Source organism: Pantherophis guttatus, chromosome 5 (assembly GCF_059756535.1).
Source record: "Pantherophis guttatus breed Tessera chromosome 5, ASM5975653v1, whole genome shotgun sequence".
NCBI classification, from domain to species: Eukaryota; Metazoa; Chordata; class Lepidosauria; order Squamata; family Colubridae; genus Pantherophis; species Pantherophis guttatus.
This window is the reverse complement of record NC_142067.1, coordinates 23,268,212-23,290,759: the sequence shown is the minus strand read 5'-3', so window position 1 is coordinate 23,290,759 and position 22,548 is coordinate 23,268,212. Positions and strand designations below refer to the sequence as shown.

General features: G+C 38.1%; 1 protein-coding gene across 8 annotated transcripts in view; it reads left to right on the top strand.

Moving 5' to 3' along the window:
• Window positions 1-22,548, top strand: part of ATP8A2 (ATPase phospholipid transporting 8A2) — a 377,887-nt gene that overhangs the window by 272,546 nt on the left and 82,793 nt on the right. For all 8 annotated transcript variants that reach the window (XM_034410593.3, XM_034410583.3, XM_087894716.1 and 5 more), the window contains one exon: window positions 5,067-5,174. In XM_034410593.3, coding sequence (XP_034266484.1) covers window positions 5,067-5,174 — 108 coding nt within the window. The remainder of the gene's footprint in view (window positions 1-5,066; window positions 5,175-22,548) is intronic.

The following is a 22,548-nucleotide window of genomic DNA, read 5'->3' as shown; positions in this document are numbered from 1 at the left end:
GGAACCTTTACCTTTATCACTCAAAGTTTGTAACAATTTTTAAATGTTTTCCCTGCTTTTAATGAGGGTTCTACAATGATAAATTTTAATGCAGGTAAAGATGCTCTTGAATGTGCAAATTACTATCAATTTTTTTGTCAATTGTAAGCACTTAGCACTTAGATTTATATACTGCTTTACAGTGCTTTACAGCCCTCTCTAAGCGGTTTACAGAGTCAGCATATTGCCCACAGCAATTTAACAATATGGATCCTCATTTTACCTACCTTGGAAAGATAGAAGGCTGAGTCAACCTTGTTAATGCAAAACCGCTGAGAGCAACTCTGTCACATAGTTTACAGACAATATTACTTTTATTTTTTTAAAAAAAAAGTTTATCCTGGGCAGTGCTGTTTTCTAAAATAGCATCAATCCTTGACAATAATAGATTGCTGATTGATATTTGAAATATATTTGACTCAGCAGTGGAAGCATTGTTGGATGAGGGAAAGAATTTTGATATAGTGCAGTGAAAATTTTTGGAGCAAGTTGCAGTCAAATTGGGATTTCCATCTTTTTTTATTAATTAAATTAACTGAGGTTGAATTCAATTGTTATTACAGCAACTGTTTGTTTTTAACAACTGCCATGTACAGCAACCAGATGCAGTTACAGTAGTGATCAAAAGTATCTATGTGCCCAATCCTTGCAATTATAACCTTCTCAGGTCTTAAAAATGAAGCGAAGCTCAAGTAAGACAGCTGATCCTATGGTGAAATTAATCAAGTGACATATTTTTTCATAACGAATTAATACTTCAATTTTTTTTTTAAAAAAAGGTTGTTCACTTTAATGTGCTGGAAGTATAAAATGATTGAAGAAGATGAAGTATGATAGTCACACTACTGTTTTTGCTTCATATTCATAAATATATTAACATATATTGATATACATTCTATACAATAATAACATTAATATAATAAGAATAATATGTAAATGAAATGTTAAAGTATATTTGTAAACTCAGTGATTTTGAGCTTCCCGATTAATTAACCCTTAACAATTAATTAACTGAATTAACAAACACTATACAGAATATTAAAAAGCATATGTTTTAAGTTTGAGGAGGTGACAGCAAAGAGCAACATGCTGACCAAGAGAAAAAAAAGTTTCAACATGGGAGTTTTCACCAATCTTGTTGCTGGCATAAAATCAAGTATCAATCTTGAATGAGGTTGGCCAAAATCTGAAAAATAATAATCAATGTCTTTCAAAGAGAGACCAATAAAAAATTAGCTCCTTTGGAACTTCTTCAAATCATACCAATTAGAAATTTATTTGGATGAACAACCAATCAGAAATTAGTTTCAAGAATTCCAATGATCTGCTCCAATTAGAGATTAGTTCTGTTAAGAAACATAAGAGCTCATTAGTTCTTGCTCAGTTGCTTGTGAGTTGCCAAGAAATGTGCTACAGAGTAGACCATGTTCAACTCTGAAGATGGCTTCCCACAATTCTTGGCAAAACATCAATTAATTAGACCTTAGCCTAATATTTTGGAAGCTTATCATCATCATTGGTTCATATTGTGAGGAAGTAAAACTGGGATTGCTGCCTGTACTTGGGAAAAGCAGCTGCAGCTAAGCAGAAATGCTTTTCATCCCCATTTCCTCAAGACTCAGCACAGCTCCTGATTTTTCCCAGAAACTTGAGAGGAGTTGGCTCATTCACTCCTTCATTCATTCTCTCCCACTCACAATTTACTCACAAGCATCCATGCCAGCATTCCAGCTGCCTGGCTAATTGAACCGTACTTTATACTATGGTGTGACCAGTATTGGAAAACAAAAGATCTTCACACAAATATAATTGCTAATCTGGAACTGTTCATAGGTATTGGACTACAATTCCCAAAAGTTTCTATCAGCATGTCAACTACCAGGGAACATTGGAATTGTTTAAAACATCTAGAGAGCCCTAAATTTTCAGCCCCTGAATCGCATTGTCAGAATTTGCAGAATTAAAAATTGCCTGTGAAAATGTCATTTGTTTGATGATGAGCTTTGTTTATGTTTTAGGGTTTGTCTATTGTTAGATTTAGTTTGAAGGGAAGATTGCAGGAAAAGATTCAAAATTCAAAAACATGTTTAGGAATTAATTTGCTTTCTGTATTCAAGATATTGGTCACTGTATAGTAGCTATTCTCTGGTGGCTTACAGGAATTATAAGAAACGGCAAAAAATCCCTATAAAGTAAAGCTAATTTATTATGAAATTAATTAGCAATCGTAATACATGAAACACTTTTTTTGCCATAATCACTTAAGGAACAGAAAGAGACAGTCTCAGATGTATTCTGCTACTTTATTTTGATTTGTTATTTTAGAATAATTTTCTACCTATCTAGAAATCCACAACTATTTTATATTTATCATTTCTTAACTTTTGTACTGTTTGTCTAACCTGCAGTATAGTCCAGGGGTGAAATGTAAAATTTGTTACTACCGGTTCTGTGGGCGTGGCTTGGTGGGGGGGTGTAATGTGACTGGGTGGCGTGGCCAACTTTTTTTTTTTTTTTTTTTTTTTACTTTTAAAAGCATTTTTTCTACAATCTCTTCGGCAGAAGAGGTTACAGAAAAAAAATGCTTTTAGAAGCCTCTGACGATCAGGCAACTCAGCTGGGATCACCAGAGGCTTTTAAAGGCATTTTTTTTTCTACAGCCTCTTCAGCCGAAGAGGTTGTATAAACAATGCTTTTAAAGTAAAAAAACCAGCCTCTGATGATCGCGTGGCTCAGCTGGGCATGGGGGGGCACAGGGATTTTTGCTACCGGTTCTCCGAACCACCCACCGCCATCGCTACTGGATCAGGCGAGCCGGTGCGAACCGGGAGCATTTCACCCCTGGTATAGTCCCTTCTAGTCTTTACATTTAGTCAGTTCTTAGTTTTAGTTATCATATTCATAGCCTTTCATTTTCCCCATTTTCCTGTTTCCTTTCTGCTGCTTCTGAGGAGTTGTCTTTGTATTGAATAAGCACATTTTCTTCACTACATAAATTAACTTTCTTCAATCTACATAATGGATTTGAGGGAAAATACAATGCTACATTAAGTGCTATGTGGAACCACAACTATAATTCTGTCTGTAGTGGAGCACAGCAGTACTCCGGCAGTTCTAAGGAATCTTGGCAAGCTTTGGAGGTCTCCCACAACATTAGTCTGTCTCACATCCTTCCATTTTAAAATGCTCCCAAGATTGATCCAGGCATTTTTGACTCTTTGGAGATCTAATTTGCATTGAAGAAACTATGAGTACAGACATGCTAGTATGTTTGTATGTCTAAAACTCACAAAGAATTATCAGCCAATCAGTTCTTGTCCTTTCTGGTGTGAAACCTTGACATTTCTCACAATTCACTATTGACATTTCCTGAGCTGAAATTATAGTATTCAACCATAAAGTAATTTTGGCATAAAGATGGATTGCAAACACATGATGATGATGATGATATGCAATCAGCAGTGGGTTTTATGTTGCCTCAGTGCCAGGACTCCACAGTTATTTGCAATTGTTGTTGTTGTTAGTTGCGAAGTCATGTCTGACCCATCGCAACCCATGGACAACGTTCCTCCAGGCCTTCCTGTCCTCTACCATCCTCTGGAGTCCATTTAAACTCACGCCTACTGCTTCAGTGACTCCATCCAGCCATCTCAATCTCTGTCATCCCCTTCTTCTTTTGCCCTTAATCTTTCCCAGCATTAGGCTCTTCTCCAGTGAGTCCTTCCTTCTCATTAGGTGGCCAAAGTGTTTGAGTTTCATCTTCAGGATCTGGCCTTCTAAAGAGCAGTCAGGGTTGATTTCCTCTAGGACTGACCGGTTGTTGTTTGCAATATTTTCCCCAATTTGAAGCGTGATATGTGTTTATTTGCTTTCCTCCTGTTTTAATTTCTTGTTTTGATGTATTATTTTAAATCCTGTTCCTGGCAAGGGTTTTGCAAGCCAGTCAGTGACTTCATGGTTTAGAATTATATATAAGCCTAAACAAACAATCAAGGATATATAGCTTGTTTACAGCTATTCCTTCCTTTCTACCCTCCCTCCCTCCCTCCCTCTTTCTTTCTTTCTTTTTCTTTCTTTCCTTCTTTCTTTGTCCTTCCTTCCTTCCTTCCTTCCTTCCTTCCTTCCTTCCTTCTTTCTTTCTTTCTATCTATCTATCTATCACAGAATTTAAATTGACAATCTTTCTCCAGTCTTCTACCAAATGCATTTTTTCCTTCCTAGGCCAGGAGAAAGGCAGGGTGCTGATGGTGATGCTAGAACAAGAGGAGAAATGTAGGGAAGGGAAGTGGCCTCACTCATTTTGGCTTTCTCTCCATTCATCAAGATGTGATAATCATAAACTAATATATAACTCTTCACTTACACATAAGCACATATGCATACAGTGTTGCCCACTCCCATTTCAAATACTCATGTCAGGTATATTTGACATTTCCAAAAGATTCTTCCCTCAAATGAATATGATGAACAGTGATATCTAGGTGGCTATTTAAACTAAGCACATAGAAACAATCTGCCTTTTAATATAAGAGAATAGATGTTTCAGGTGGATGCCTTGTAGAAAGCCTGTTAATCGTGAAAAGGCTGCAGTGTTACATTCATTTTCCTAAATTAAGTTCTGACTGACCAGACATTTCACATTTCTAGAGAATCTAGAGGATTTTTAAAAATATTATAAGCACTGTTAGGACCAAAAAAAAAAAATTCTCTTTTGATTTAGTGCATTTGAAACATCATGGAGAATTTCACATGTGAATGCATACTAAGAATAGTTTTTTAGTCTGAGGGGGTGACAATAGAGAGCAACATGCTGGCCAAGAGAAGTTTCAACATGGGAGTTTTCTCAGAGGTTTCACCAATCTTTCTGCTGGCATAAAATCAACTGTCGGTCTTAAGTGAGGTTGGCCAAATCTTTGGTGGGGGGAAAAAGGACTCAAAGTAAAATAATAGCTGAGGGGCCAAATGAGGCTGGCAAGGGAGAAGAAAGACCTGTGCAATCTTGATGGTGTGTTTCTTTTCTCCTACAGTTCAGTCACTTGGCTGTCTGGGGAAGCATGCTGCTTTGGCTCGTCTTCTTCGGTGTCTACTCTACTATCTGGCCTGTCATTCCTATAGCACCAGACATGCTTGGACAGGTGAGTCATTTGCCGTCAAAGATCAAAGATCAAGGAGTTTTGGTCACCCAAAGCTATCCTAAGTAAACCCGTGGATTGGTTGAGTTTAAGAATCTACTGAAAGCTTATTTTCATTTTGTTTAAAACATTCTCAAGAGTGGAAAACGTTGCCTTTTTTTTTTTTTAAATAGATAATTGCATAAAATGTAAACACTGGGACTGTAATCCAAATCAACGTTTATTTCCATTTGGATGTTGGGGGAATGCAGCTTTTCTATGGGCTCTCATAAGAAACTTAATAGTGGTGAATAAAAACACATATTATGGTTTAACGTGATGGCTTGGTTTCTATAACACCGTGAACCACAGGCTACTAAGTTTCTCACTTTCATGTGGTATAGTGTGTTGTATGATTCCAGCCAATAAGTGATAGAAAGCCACACTTCACATAATATATTCAGTAAAGTTGCCACAAAGCTTACTCAATCAAAGAAATATTAATCATTGATTGTGCTTGCATATGAATGAACTCAATCATTTCTCCCTGGGAACTGGCTAAATAAACCATAGAAGTTTATTCGTTGATTATTTAGGAAGCTAGTAACTCTGGCTTGTTCATCTTGTAACAAGTCAGAGTTGGAAAACAGTTATAAACCATAGACCTTGCCAAGAAGATGAGTGTTTGAGCAAGCATGTTAATTAGACACAGAAAACCAGGATTTTTTAGCAAACGAGCTGAGCACGATATGTAAATTATTAAATTAGTTTTCCTAAATTGCAGTGAGGAATATTTTGGTGGATAGGAAGTTGAATTCAGCAATGGAGGAAAAGGCTAGAGTTGATGGAGTGAGGAATAGTTTAAACTTGGATTTTGCCATGATTTCCTGGGGCAAGGATTGTATCTTTCTTTCTTTTAGGCTAGCTAAGAGTTTCCTTTTTAAACCTTTGTATGTTATACTTACTCTGGGATGTCAGAGTACACAACAAAATGATGCTAAAAGACCATATGGGAATCTTTGGAACAGAATTGCCCATTCTGGGAATGTTGAAGTAAAATTGAATTAAAATTGAATTAAAACTGCCTACATTTGGATAGAACAAAAAAAATTATTTTCTAACTGGGAAGGGTTACTTTTAGAATGTGCTGTTAATGAGACTTCTCCAGCAGTGGGGTCTCCCAATTATTGTTTTGCATTCAGAATTGTTATGCGTTCAGTTACATAAGATTTTTATTTGTGTAAATATTTTAAATATCGCTTTAATAATCATCAATAAATTGGAAAGAAATAAAAACAAAAACAAACACAAGTCCCAAGACAAAGTGCTTATAAATACTCATGATATATTTAAAAACATCATTATGCATAATACATATTTTATATTATTACATATAAAGAACGGTTGCTAGAATTGGGTATGTCTAGTTTAGAGTTTAAAAGAAGGACTAGATTAGTCTAGTTTAGTCTAGTTTAAAAGAAGGATTAGGGGAGACATGATAGCAGTGTTCCAATCTCAGGGGCTGCCACAAAGAAGAGGGAGTCAAGCTGTTCTCCAAAGCATCTGAGGGCAGACAAGAAGCAATGGATGGAAACTAATCAAGGAGAGAAGCAATTTAGAACTAAGGAGAAATTTCCTGACAATTAGAACAATTAATCAGTGGAACAACTTGCCTCCAGAAGTTGTGAATGTTCCAACACTGGAAGTTTTAAAGAAGATGTTGAATAACCATTTGTCTGAAGTGGTGTAGGGTTTCCTGCCTAAGCAGGGGGTTGGACTAGAAGACCTCCAAGGTCCCTTCCAACTCTGTCTATTCTATTCTATTCTAGTCTAGTCTAGTCTAGTCTAGTCTAGTCTAGTCTAGTCTAGTCTAGTCTAGTCTAGTCTAGTCTATTCTGCAAAAGCTCAGAAATGTTCAGTCAAAAATGTTATCAGTGGAAGGATCAAGAGGGAGGTAATTCCTGTGTATTGTGTCCATCATTAGTTGGTTACACGTATTTAATTTATGGTTAGGGCTGGGGACCAATTGTTTTGCATTTTATTGTGAATTTACAAACTCCCTGAAATTAACATGTGCACTGAACACAATTTTGCAAACTTTCCTACATTTTGCAGTAGGAATTGTAAACAGCAACAAGAGCTAAGTGTAAATGCATACATAGGGGGAAACCCATACAAAAATTAATAGTTTGGTAAAGATGACATATAAGAATGTTGGGAGGGAAATTGCGTAGAAATGTGTCCTTAGAAGAAATGTTTATGAAAAGATGTGCAAAATGTTATGTTGACATTTTACATACAAACTGCCAAATGATGTGTAATGGGATAGAAGAAACCTAAAGCTAGAAAAAGAGAAATCTAAAAAGGATTTATCTTGACAGATCAACCACTCCTAGTCATTGGCATGCATTTGTGACCCAAATTTGATTGTACATTAATACTCTCCTTAGAAGGTATCCTAGTTGGTGGTTTCTTTTACAAAACACCAGTTGTAAACCAAAAGTTTTTGCAAGGCATATTATATATCTCCTCAGGATTTTGAGTATTCTTTTTCTCGGACTTGTGAAAATGAAAGAAAATATACCTGCAAAATAAATTATTGGGGATTATTATAACCAAAAGGGGAGCTCCGCATGTCACTTATAGTTAACTCTTAAAATATTCGTGGGATTTTGGATTTGCTTTTTCAATATCTATTCAGTTCCAGGTGGTGAAATTTTTCCCTTCAGTGTCATGATTTCAATCTTTCGAGAATAGGGCGAAATAATGATTCTGTCAAAACCACTCAAGTGCCCAATGGGAACAAGAAAAATAGGAGATTTTTTAAAAAGAGGACATAATAAAATAAAATCAGTCTGTGCCCATTGTGGTCTCTGTTAGTAGATGAAATAAAGTTTGCAGCGTATATGTTTGCCCCATTTGTATTGTGCTTTTTTATAATAGGAGGGAAATGGTTTTATGAATAAAATAAAAGATTTCAAAACCAAGCTCCAAAGGAGTTTCTAGAGTGCACATAAACCCAAATCTCCTTTCCCAGTTTTATAATATTTCCCAGAGAGAAGAAAAGTTCCAAATCTGTGCTCCTAGTCTTTCCTTGCCAACCCAGATAGTGCAGGGACAAATATGTTAGCAGCAGAGCATAACATCATCACATATGCTAAGCAATTTATAGCAGTGGACAAGAGCATAGCATTTCACTTTGGAGATGTCTGAATTATACCATTGTGAAATTCCCAACCTTCTTCCTAAATTGAGGGCCTTGCTGGTTCTTCCTCTCTACAATCCCATTTCTACAACTGTCCATCATAGGTACATTTCCTTTTTCTTTGGAGTTGGATTCAAGCTTCACTTTCCTTTCCATAACACCTTTCAGGTGTAAGAATTACTCAGCATATGAGTAATTCCTATTTTTGCTGTACACGTATGCAAACAGTCCATGGGATGAAAATGTTGGGGAGGCATGCTTGAAGGGCAGGAACAATTCTACGTTCACTGTGGAGAGGAAGGAAAGGGAGATGGTCCATGGATTCATCAGTGCTCAATGTTGCAGTGTGTCTGTGCAGCTGAGAAATTGGATGAGAGTAATAGAGGACATCTATTATGAATGAATGCATGGACCATTCATTTACAGTCAATGGCTTCTTAATACAGCACATGGTTTGTCTTCCAAAATTAGAGTTAAGTCGCTGATCAAAGAAGCAAAGAACCATGGCTGGTGAGAGTAGGGTGTAATAACTTAGAGGGCGCAGTTGTCAATCTCTATATAAAGCAGCTTCTTCTTCATTAATTGCTTCTTCCCAGTGGTGAAATCCAAATTTTTTTACTACCTGTTCTGTGGGTGTGGCTTGGTGGGCGTGACAGGGAAGGATACTGTAAAATCTCCATTCCCACCCTACTCCAGGGGAAGGATACTGCAAAATCCCCATTCCCTCCCCACTCCTGGGGGAAGGATATTGAAAATTCTTCATTCCCACCCCACTTTGGGGCCAGCCAGAGGTGGTATTTGCTGGTTCTCCAAACTACTCAAAATTTCCGCTACCGGTTCTCCAGAACCTGTCAGAACCTGCTGGATTTCACCCCTGCTTCTTCCCTATATGTCTTATGCAAATATTCTGATCAGAGAAGGGATAGAGTTTGAAATCAATCAGCAATGAAAACTGAGTACTGCTCCTAAGAAGGGAAAAAATAAATATAAAACCAAGATAACAATTTTATTTTTACAAAATAAAATAATAATATATCTCCTTTCGAAAAGAAGCAAAATAATAACAACCCCAAAAAAGGACATTTTAAATGTTATTTATCAGTTCTGAAATTACTAATAATTTCTGTTAAACAATGGAACTATACTCACCATTTTCTGTCAAAACTGGTAATGATCTAATAAATATTACATTTGTGTTCTGCTTTAAAATAGGGGATAATTGGGTTTTAAACAATTGGTATGGACAGATTTCTAGGGTGAGAAGAAAGAATGACAGCTGACAAAACAGGATTTGCCAGGATCCCTGTTATTGGCAGAGAAACAACTGAGTCCTAAATCCTTAGATATTATTCCACAGCATCCTCAATATATTCTTGGCATCATGATTCTAATTCAGATTTCCATAAATTAGGCTGAAATTGATTACAAGCATCATGCAAAGCAATTAAGTGCCTTTTTTTTTTTACAATCCTGTGTGATAAGCTCAAATATATTGGCTAATATGCTGTATTCTAAATATATTTAAGTTTTAAGTCCACCTATACCTTATTGTCATTAGTTATACTTCATTCATTCCATACTTTACTGGACTTATTTCTGATAACTAGGTATGCCATTTAAGCTATTAGCTAGTCTACTTGTTTTTATATCTAGCAATTCTATTTAAATAATATATCTTTGTGTTCTCAATTAATCAGAAATTGATTCCTTTGTTTACACATATTAATCTTATTCCTGAACAGAATCAAATCAGAACATGTTCAGTTACAATTAAAAACTAACCAAGGTATTTAATTTTGTAGATCTGAATGATTACTGGAATAGCAAGAATAGTTCCAATTAAATAATATCACATGTTGAACAATATACACTGCTCAAAAAAATAAAGGGAACACAAGCAGAAGACATCCGAGATCTGAATGAATGAAATAGCCTTATTAAATACTTTTCTTTACATACAGTAGTTTATACACTGCTCAAACAATAAAGGAAACACAAAACTACTGTATGTAACGAACAAAGTATTTAATAAAGCTATTTCATTCATTCAGATTCCGGATGTCTTCTGCTTGTGTTCCCTTTATTTTTTTGAGCAGTATATTATTAATTTGCCAATGAGATTTCCTTGCGTAATAATGTCATTCAGGACTGTCTGAACGGTATAACTGAATAGGCCAACGTTTCTTCAGCTACATTAAAATTATCTGAAGCAAGAAAGGTGTTTTTTTTAACAATGGCTGAAACAGTTGTGGAAGCCTTCGAGTAATTTGAGCTCAGTCCTAATTTTGTTGTAGCTACAAGGAAAATATATATGATTGTGTCACACTTGTGGTTAAACATCTGCTCCAGCATAACATTCAGATCTCTGTATAAAGAAATTACACAGAAGCATTTAGTTTCTGTGTGAATATTCTACAAAATGTTTTCTGCTTCAAGCATGTTACTTAATACTCTTTGATCTCACGCTCGCGCGCACACAGAGACACAAATAGAGAGAGAAAGAGCTCTGTATTATTACCAGTAAAATGACAGGAACATGAAGTTGACAGGTGTGAACTTTGTCTCAAAGGAGAAGTTGTTGCATGTTTATAGAATGTAGTGCTGCTCAAAAGAAATCCATAGGTCTTAATAATGCAAAGACCTAAACATACATATAAATTAGGTGTGTGTGATCCTTATGTCTCCTAGAATTTTGATTAGTAAAAACTGGCTGCCCAGATTCCTTCCATTTTATAACGCATGAGAATTATAGCGTATGAGCACTCATAGCAGAGGTGGGTTTCAGCAGGTTCTGACCAGTTCTGGAGAACCGGTAGTGAAAATTTTGAGTAGTTCAGAGAACCGGTAGTAAAAATTCTGACTGGCCCCGCCCCCATCTATTCTTTGTCTCCCAAGTCCAGGGGTGGGTTCTAAATTTTTTTACTACCGGTTCTGTGGGCGTGGCTTATTTTGTGGGTGTGGCTTGGAGGTCATGTGACTAGGTGGGCGTGGCTAGCTGGTCAGAGTCATTTCTAGAAGGTCCTCGCACTTACGACCAGTCCTCGCACTTACAACCCGACTCATTTGTTTGCTTTTAACACTGATCAGCTGTAGGACGGCCCTTTGAAGCCCCGCGGCAAGAGTTTAAACAGTTTTTTTCCCTCTAGTCATCAGCTGGGACTCAGGAGGCAGCAATAGATTGGGGGTGGGACCAAATAAAAGGTAAGAATAACGTGGGGGGGAGAGGGTGGGGGGAGAACCGGTTCGGTGACGTCATATCGTCACCGCTACCGGCTCGGCCGAACCGGACCGAACCAGGAGGAAGCCACCACTGCCCAAGTCCCAGCTGATCGGGAGGAAATGAGGATTTTGCAGTAACCTTCCGCTGGAGTGGGATGGGAATGGAGATTTTATAGTATCCTTCCCCTGCCACGCCCACCAAGCCATGCCCACCAAGCCATGCCACGGTCACCAAGCCACGCCCACAGAACCAGTAGTAAAAAAATTTGAAACCCACCACTGGCTCATAGGTATGTATCATTATTTGAAAAAAGAAAACAAGATTCATTTTATTTTTATTTATTCATTTATTTGTCAAACATGTACAAGATAGCAGGCATAGGTATAAACATAAACAAAGGAAGTAAGTACAGATAAATGGGAACGGTAGGACAGGGGCGGTAGGCATGATAGTGCACTTAAGCACGCCCCCTTTATGGACCTTTTAGGAATGGGGTGAGATCCACGGTAGACAGTTTGAGGTTGAAGCTGTGAGGGTTTGAGGTTGTAACAATAGAGTCGGCTAGAGCTTTCCAGGCGTTGACCACTCTGTTGCTGAAGTCGAATTTTCTGCAATCGAGTTTGGAGCGGTTTACCTTGAGTTTGTATCGATTGTTTGCCCGTGTATTATTGTGGTTGAAGCTGAAGAAGTCATTGACAGGTAAGACGTTTTAGCAGACAATTTTGTGTAATATGCTTCGATCGGACCACAGGTTGGTTGTTTTTATGTCAATCTGCGCCTCCTGTGGGAGGAAGGCTTGTCATTGGTTGCTTTTTTGCATACGTTATAGGCTTAATTGATGCTCTTGCTAGATCTTATATTTGAAGCTGATTTTCAACCATGTTATTGTAATGTAGGTACTGATAGTCAATATGAAATGCTTGCATCTACCTCTGTTCGTCTTTTGACTATTGTATAAAAGAAGATTCCTCAAATTGCCACTGAAATCTGATCCTGTCTATCTAGATAAGAGGAGCCCACTCATTTTTACCAAGTGTTTAACAGTTAAAGGTTGCTCATCCCTGATATAAACAAACTCTTAGACTCATGATTGGTGATTATAATTGGTGATTAAGTATATTCCTTAACTTCTGTATTTGAAAGATGTGAGAAAGGGTTCAATTGATCTCCACATTAAATGAATAGAAGAGGGATACTGAGATAAATGCTGAAATGTGAACAAGGGTTACCAGCCTCAAGGTTTGCACCTTTAATGAAATGTTTCTCACCCTTGACAACTTTAAGATGGGAACTTCAGCTCCCAGAATTCTCCAGCCATATTAAAGTGGCCAAGGTTGCAAAACATTTCTTTAAGGATCTGATCCCAACTCAGATCAAAATCCCATTCCCCCCCTGCCCATCATTGTTGGTAATTCAGATAGTCTTGATTTATGACCACAATTGAGACCTAAATTTATGTTGCTGCACAAGACAGTTGTTAAGTGAGTTATGCCTTATTTTACAACTTGGTTGCCACAGTTGTTAAGTGAATCACTGCAGTTGTTCAATCAGTAACCCGGTTGTTAAGTGAATCTGGCTTCCCCACTGATTTTTCTTGTCAGAAGGTTGCAAAAGGTGATCATGTGACCCCAGGACAATGTAACCGTCATAAATGTGAGTCAGTTGCCAAAGGTCCAAATTTTAATCACGTGGCCATGGGAATGCTGCAATGGTAATTATGTGAAAAATGGTCATACATCACTTTTTTCAGTGCCGCTGTAACTTTGAGCCAAACTTTGAATTAAAAGAACTGTTGTAAAGTTGAAGTTTACCTATAGTAGCAGCACAAGATGCTTCTCCCAGGAGGCACAAACTTTGAAGCCTTTGGTAAAGGCCATATTTGGAGACAGGAAACAGATGGACCAGTGGTATCTTCCAGTTTGGGGGGAAGGGTTTTTATCTTAGTATAAGGTTCTCAGATTTTGTTGTATTTGGCTTCCAAGGCACAAAGGTGATTTTATTGCATAGTAATCTCACCATCTTCCTTTTAAAAAAAAATTTTTTTTCCATTAAGAAGAGCCTTGCTAAGATCTCAAATATTTTGCTGTGGTTAGACTGCAAGATGAAGTATTCATTGGTTTTGAGAGTTTTTTTTTCCCCAAGTGACCTGTTGCTTTGTCTTGTCTGAGAAAGGATTATTTTTATTTGATCATTCATTTGATCATATACATCACTCAAATTTTCCACCACTAAGCAAGTGGCCAAAGGTCTACTTTTTAAGCATTTTTGTTACGTATCCAGTTTCCTGTACATTTCCAGACAGAAAGGGGAACAGCAGAAGCAAAAGCACACACTCATGAAGAGAACTTGGATTTAAATTTCCACATTTTCCCAAAAGCAATTTTTAGACTGCTTCCACACGTGAAGATGATAACAAATCTTCCTGTGTTTGTGTGCCTTTTATTTTTAAGTGGCATATAAGGCAAGATATTTCAAATTCAATATATAGAAACTGGATTTAAAAAAAAAAATTAAGACATCTAGCGGCCTTAAAATTAAACCTTATTATATTTTATTTTCGAACATAATCCAGAAAATAGCCATGCCTTTTAATTTTTGCTGTATAGGTAGTTTTGACTTATGACCACAGTAGAGCTCAAAATTTCTGTTGCTAATAACAAGATAGTTATTAGGTGAGTTGTGTCTCGTTTTATGACCTTATTTGCCATCATTAAGCAAATCCCTGAAGTTGTTAAGTGAGTTTGGCTTCCCCCATTAATTTTTCTTGTCTGAAGCCAGCTGGAAAGGTTACGAATGGTGATTATGTAACCCTGACACAGTGCAACTGTCATAAGTACATGCCAGTTGTCGAGTGCCTGAATTTTGATCACCTGACCATGGGGGTGCTGCAACGGTTGTAAGAATGAAAACTCATCAAAAGTCAATGTACACTAAATGAATGGTTATAAGTCAAGGACTACCCGTACATTGCTTTCAACCTAGATCAGTGATGGCTAACCTTTTTGCCATCGTGTGCCAAAAGCATGGGAAGTATGGGGGTGGTTGTGTGCGCTTGTGCTCACACCCATAATTCAATGGCCCCCCACACCCCTGCATCCGCACGCGACCACCACCACCCCGTGCTACCACCACTTTTGGCACATGACGGCAAAAAGGTTAATGATGGGCCCGGTAGGCCCGTTTTTCGCCCTCCCCAGACTCCAGAGGCTTCCTTGGAGCCAGGGGAGGATGAAAACAGCCTCCCCCTCCCCAGAGGCCCTCCGGAGGCCAGAAATGTCCCATTTCTCGACTTCCAGTGGGCCCGGAAGGCCCAAAAATCAGCTGGCCAGCGCGCACATGCGCGCTGGAGCTGAGCTAGGGCAACGCTTATGTGCCCACAGATAAGGTTCCGCGTGCCACCTGTGGCACCTGTGCCATAGGTTCGCCATCACGGACCTTGTTTAATTGACAATCCTGGTTGTAGTTTCCAGACGGTAACTTCTTTCTCCTCTGTGAAAATCCAATATTATTTCAGCTGCTCTCCCAGAGCCAACTGACAATTATAGTATCAAACGTGAAATGTGGCTAATCATTCATATATTTTACCAGGATTACAGTTCAGAGAATTTGGGGAGAGTTATTGCAGAAAGTCGATCAGAGAAAGAAGGACTTTGTGAGGAGCAAGATAGACCTCCAGTTTTGATTTCCCACAACTCTATGCATTCCAAATAACTGGAAATTTAACAGTACAATTTTATTAATCCTACTTGGAACCTACTGTTGAAACCATCAGCATTAAATTTCAGCCTTATTCTTTAACTTTACTCATCAGTGTCGATGATGGGATTACATTATATATCTTTAAAAAAATCTGATCTTACTGAGCATCAATATGAACTTATACATTGCCTGAACTACATAGTTCCAAACAGTTAGTTGGCCAAATGTACTATAAAGAGACTAAAATCTCAGTGTGGGCAATTGTCTGAATACGCTACCCAAAGAATGAGAACACTGATACTCAATAACTACGCTTCCAGCAAGTTTATGATACTAACACCCAAGGTGCCATTTGCCTTGAACTCTATCCTTGGGGTGAGAGGGGAGAGAAACGCTGGAAGATTATTTTTCTGGAGTACCAGACTTCACACTGAAGAATCATCACTCACACATATCTTTCAGGTTGTGTGATTTGCTGATTCTGATCACTGTTTTGGGATGGCCACCAGAAGGGTTAGCAAGCTTGGTCCTTCCTGGAAAGGACTCCCTCACTTCTGCCAAGACTTGTTGTCAGTACAGTATGCTATATTAATTACTTAATTAATTAGCAGAGGGAAGCAGAAACAGGATTGTGCAGTGAGACAACATACCAGAGATAGGCGCCTTCTGTGTATACAGTAACTTATCCATGAGCATAGAGAAGCTTCAAAGCCCCCTGACTCAATTTGCTGCTTCAAAGAGGGTTTCTGCTTCAGTTCACTAATCTGATTCAGTGGCGCAATTCGATCAAAGCTTCACTGAATCAAAAACCATATTTTTGGCCTTAATATCTTATGCTTAGTATTCTACTATTCTTCACATCACTGGGCTACACCAGGTCCTCATATTTTTCTCAACACCTTTATCTTTTTTTTCTTTTTATTTCCTTGTACTTTTATTGTTTCCTTGGGCATGCTTAGAAAACTGACAGTTCCAATTGTGATTTGTTTGTGTCTATTCTCTCACATTTTATTTTATTTTTTTTTAATTGAAAAGTTTTATAGAAAATTTTTTTTGTTCCCCCCATGTTCCCCCCACCCTTTCCCTCCCCTCATCCCACCCTCCCCCCCAAACTTCCCAGAGCAAAATACAAGGTATTTCATTTAACAATCATAAAATAGATTAACCTACTTATCCTCAGACTACTAACTCCCCCCCCTGAAATCTTAACTCAACTATAGATAACATAATACTTCTAATACTTAATGTTCATTCATAAGCTATTTGATATTTTCTTGTCTGATACTTATTTTGAATATAATCAATCCATCTTCTCCATTCCGATACGTATCTTTCTTGTGTATAGTCCTTCAGGTACGCTGAGATTTTCGCCATTTCTGCTAAGTTCGTTACTTTCAGTATCCACTCTTCAATAGTAGGCAAAGAGTCCTTCTTCCAATATTGCGCTACCAACAGCCTAGATGCTGATATTAAGTTCAAAATCAGTTTAGTCTCTGATACTGTACAATCCGTCGTTATACCCAATAGGAACAATTGAGGAGTAAATTTCAACCTTCTTTTCAGAATATTCTGCATCACTCACCAAATTTTTATCCAAAATGCCTTGATTTTCTTACAGGTCCACCATATATGATAATAGGTTGCATCATTACATTCACATCTCCAACATTCTCTCACATTTTACACCACGGTATTCATTTACTTGCTTACTTATTTCTTTACAAAAAATTTATATGTCACCTACAGCTGGTCCTCCATTTACAACCACAATTGGGACCAGAATTCCTGTTGCTAACCAAAGCAGTTGTTAAGTGAGTTGTACCCAATTTTACAACCTGTTTTGCCATGGTTAAGTGAATTGTTGCAGTTGTTAAGTGACTCGGACGGTTGTTAAGCAAATCCAACTTCCCCTGTTGACTTTGCCTGTTGGAAACCTCTTGGGAAGATTGCAAGTGGCAGTCGCGTGATCCGGGATGCTGCAACCATCATGAATACATGCCAGTTGCCGACCGTCCAAATTTTGATCATGAGGATGTTATGATAGTCATAAATGCAAGGACCAATTTTAAATCACTTTTTTTAGTGCTATTGTAAGTACAAATAGTCACTAAACTACTGGTTATAAGTTGAGAACTACCAGTACCTGTACACAGTGGTGGGATTCAGCTGGTTTGCACTGGTTCGACCAAACCGGTTATTAGATTACCCCTCCCCTCACTATCAAAGTGGATCCTGGGCGCTGCGCTGCAATGGAGAAACTGGCTACGGAGTGACCAGTGCAAGGGAAGGAGAAGGCTGCTTTCCCTCTTTCTTCTCCCTGCTCTGCTCCTTCCCTTGTGCCAGCCATTCCGTTGCCTGTTTGTCCATTGCAGCACAGCACCCAGGATCCACTTTGATAGCTTAGATAGCGGGGGGGAGTGTAATTTAACAACCGGTTCACCCAGGGCCAAGTTAGCCATTGTGGGAGGCTCATCCCGCATGTGTGGCGGAGCTGGATGATGGGGATGGGCCACGCCTCCCATGACGGCCAACCTCATCCTAGGTGAACCGGCTGTTAAATTATTTGAATCCCACCGTTGCCTGTACTCATTTCATTCTTGGGGTTTTCAATAATCAAAACATAAAAATGGAAAAACACAGTTTTACAGGCTGCCTGCAATTTGCTGGCTGCCTGCAGTTTGGCAGTTCGAATCTCACCAGGTTCAAGGTTGACTTAGCCGTCCATCCTTCCGAGGTCGGTAAAATAAGGACCCAGATTTTTGGGGGCAATAGGCCGACTCTGTGAACCGCTTAGAGAGGGCTGTAAAGCACTGTGAAGCAGTATGTAAGTCTAAGTGCTATTGCTATTGCTATTTAGTCGGCAAAAAATTCTTCATTCACATATTAAGTCAGAAATCAGATTTCTGTCTACCAGCACAAGAATTCCAGTGCCAATCTTATTCACTTTCATTGTTAATGGCCCATCGGTCTGTTTGATGTGCCTTTCCAATGTTTCTTGGACTGCACTCCAGGCAGATGGAAGGCATAACATAACGAAGAGTAAATGCCTTTGCAGAGATATGGAAGTGAATTCAGTGGTTTTTCAAGCTGTGAGCTGGACTTAACCAAAAGGAGCGGTAGCAGCTTTGGCTGGAACAAGGAAACAAAAAGAGATAGAAACTCCTGCTTTGCCCATTCCAAAACAGTTTTGCAGACCATGATTTTATTATTTATGTTGCTATTTTTAAATCCTTTCTTATCTTAAGAAATTTGCTGTTATGATTGATCTCAGTTAAAAACTTATCATTGTGAGTGGGGATAAACCCTATGCTTGTTATGGCTGTGCTATTTTTAGCAACTGCACTTCAATAAATTGCAAAAATTAAAGAAAACTAAACCTAGTCAAGAAATATCTGGCATGCTTCCCTTTCTAGGAATCAAAGGAGTGGGCAGGGGAGAACCATTACTGCCTTTTTCATTTTGTGGCCTGCTATTGGAAAGTTGTATTGGAAAATATAATTCTCAGTTATATTTTCTGGCAAAGGTAAAGCAGTCCAGGAATTTTTAAGTGTGACGGCCACTGACTGCTTTTAAACTAAAACTATTCCATGTTACTGGCTGAGGTGAATGTATGCTTATATTTTATTGACTGTTGCTCCTTTTTTTTCTCATCCTACCCAAAACCAGAAGGGCAGGAAGAAAGAATGGTCTTGTATAGGGCTGGCTAACATCAGCGTTATCGCCTCCATTTGTTTGAATTCCTGCCTTCAGTGATCCTGAACTTGCCCATTTCAGCTCTGCTGAGTGTGGTCTGATCACAAATGTTTTCAGTCCACAGATAAGCTGAGGAAAAAGTCAGTCTTCACCAGACAGCCTGTATAGGCATGTGGCTTATATGACTCAGAATGAGAAAGCAGGTGCCTATCACATAGCCCATCTGAAGATTAAACAGTCTCTCTCTAAGAAGACCAAAGGTTTATCTTATCCAGCATCCGGTTTCCCATGGTGACAAACCAGATGCTGATGGGAATCACATAAACTGGAAATGGGGGTAATTGTCCTGTTTGATAATATTCCTTTCCAGTATAATCATATCATAATTATATGAAATATTTTATTTATTAATTTAGAGAATATATATGGCTGACTACTCACTTTCAGTGATTCTAGGAGGCTTACAAAATATAAAAACCCAATATACAGAGAGTAAAAACAATAACCCCCAACCCCAAATATGTATGTGTTCTGATTTTTTAAAAAAAATCTCAAAATGGTTTTCAATAAAAACTAACTAAAAGAATGTACAATTAACACAATCTAATATATTTATTTATTTGTTTGTTTGTTTATTATATGTATATTCTGCCTTTTCCTCCCCCACCCTGTGGAGCTTAGAGCAAGTGATGAAACCAAAAATACCCAGTGAGTTTTCATGACAGAGGGTGGACTTAAAACTGAAGCTTCCTGATCCTACATCAGCACAAAGAGAAAAAAGAAGGGAATAAAATAAAAAAGGAGTAACTTAGAAATAATGAGCAACAGAAGTTAAACATCACAGCCACAGCAGCATTATTAGAAAAGTCCTGGGAGAATAAAAATATTTTTGCATGGTATGAAAAGATATTAAAAGCATAGGTAAACAAATCTCCCTTGGAGGGCATTCCAAAATTTGGGTTAACTATTGAGAAGTCTAACTTTTGGGTAGTTGTTTGCAATGCCTTATCCCAATGTTTCTCAATCTCAGCCATTTAAGAAGTATGGGCTTCAAACAGCGGTGGGCTTCACATAATTTAACAACCAGTGAGCGCACACGTGTTGCTTCTCTCGCACATGCACATCTTGCACACATGCTTACTGCGTCAAAAACACAGCAATTGTCTAGGACAGGATAGCTTCGCTCACACACTCACCTTGCGCCCATGCATGCTGCATAAAAAACACAGCGATCGTATAAGACAGGATAGCGCTTGGGCGGGTGGGTAACTACCAGTTCGCCCAAACCGGCTGAATCTCACCCCTGGCTTCAACTCCCAGAATTCCCCAGCCTGGATGAGGAATTCTGGCAGTTGAAGTCCATACTTCTTGAAGTTGCTGAGATTGAAAAACACTGTATTATTTTAAGAGGGCGCCTGGAATCTTCGAAGAACGTGCAAGTCAAATGCTGCAGTTCTAAGACTTGAAGGATTTTCTATGATAAAACAAGCACCTTGTGTTGGGCTATGATTCACGGTGATTCACATGAACTGTGTTCATCTCATCCATTTCAATACTTTTGCATCAGCATTTTGTGTTAATCGTGTTCAAAGGCATTCCTTCATATAACACATTGCAGTAATCTATAGAAGAATTATTGTGTGTGGATTACTGAAATGAAGCTATCTATCCAGCTGATGTACCAATCTATGTTGGCAAAAGCTGCATCTTGCCCCAGAGATTTCTTGTCTTTTTAGTGTCAAATGTTGTTCCTGAAGAATCCCCAAGAAGCTATGAACCTGTTCTTTTATAAATTGTTTCAATCCCATTCAAAACAGATTGAAGGCCATTCTTTAATGTGTTAATAATAGCCCTGATTTATCTAGATTGAACTTGAGTTTTTGGCTCTATTATCATAACTAAGCATTGATTCAGCAATATCATTGCCTTATATGGTTCTGGTGAAAAGGAAATATATTGAGTAATAAATTACTCAATTTATTCGTAGGATTCCCGACCTGCGCACCTTTCGTCGCACCCTAAAAACATTATTATTCCAACAAGCAGGGCTGGCCTAAATAATAATAATATTTTTACTATTTTAATTGGGTTGTTTTATTAGGATTTTCGGCCAATTGATTTAATTGTTTTAAATTGTTTTTAAAATTTTTATACTGTCATGGTTTTATTTCTGACTGTACACCGTCCTGAGTCCTTCAGGAGAAGGGAGGTATAGAAATTTAATAAAATAAAATAATAAAATAAATAAATAATAAACATCTTGCAAATTTACAGGACTGGTTATTAATAGACTTAGTCAAATTATTTTTGAAATTTACTGCAGTAAGTTGAGTCAGGGAAAATACACCCTTTTTTCAAGTGAGTCGGTGAAGTTGGCAGAGAACTACAAGGAAAGCAAACTATAAACAGAAAGATTAAGAATCCATGGCCCATGGAGATAACCAGATACAAAACAGGGATCTCTACAAATTTATTAGCAAGGCATTAATGAATACTTCTGAGTTGGATCAATTAAAGATCCAGAAGTGCTTTAGACTGAGTAAAGTTTGAATTCTAAATTAAGAATGTACTTTTCTCAGAAATGACATTACCACAATCTTATTTTAAGTAAAAAGCTTCTGATCCAGTTTGGCAAATCTGGAGGACCCAGTTTGTGGGGGCAATAAGCTGACTTTGTATAAACATACAAAAGAATGAAGGCTATTGCTTAACGCATTGTAAGCCGCCCTGAGTCTCCGGAGAAGGGCGGCATATAAATCAATTTTTTTAAAAAAAAAATCAATCTTGATTTTATTGAATGGAGGGGCGTGGTGGTGTAAATCTTACATTCATAATGTTCCCAGGTTGTAAATGTTTGACCAACTCTATAAATGTATAACACAAAGGAATTCTGGTGGTCCAATAATGAGTTCAAACATACCCATTGACAGCAAATGCAGAAAAATCTTCACTCATTGGATGAATTCAGTGTAGTGTCTTCTGCTATACAATTGTCTGTCGGAAGGGATTTTCTTTAGTTTTGAAGACATGCACAGGTACAGTATATGTGGTATCTTGCTCAATAGTAGTAACTGTGAGAGGGATCTTGGAGTCCTAGTGGACAACCATTTAGATATGAGCCAGCAGTGTGCAGCATCTGCCAAAAAAGCCAACAGAGTTCTAGGCTGCATAAACAGATGGATAGAATCAAGATCACGTGAAGTGTTAATACCACTTTATAATGCCTTGGTAAGGCCACCCTTGGAATACTGCAAGGGTGTGCAATATTTGGCCGCCATGATGTAAAAAAGATGTTGAAACTCGAGAAAGAGTGCAGAGAAGATCAACAAAGATGATTAGGGGACTGGAGGCTAAAACATAAAGAACAGTTGCAGGAACTGAGTATGTCTCGTTTAATGAAAAGAAGGACTAGGGGAGACATGATAGCAGTTTTCCAATATCTCAGGGGCTGCCACAAAGAAGAGGGAGTCAAGCTATTCTCCAAAGCACCTGAGAGTAGGACAAGAAGCAATGGGTGGAAACTAATCAAGGAGAGAAGCAACTTGGAACTAAGGAGAAATTTCCTGACAGTTAGAACAATT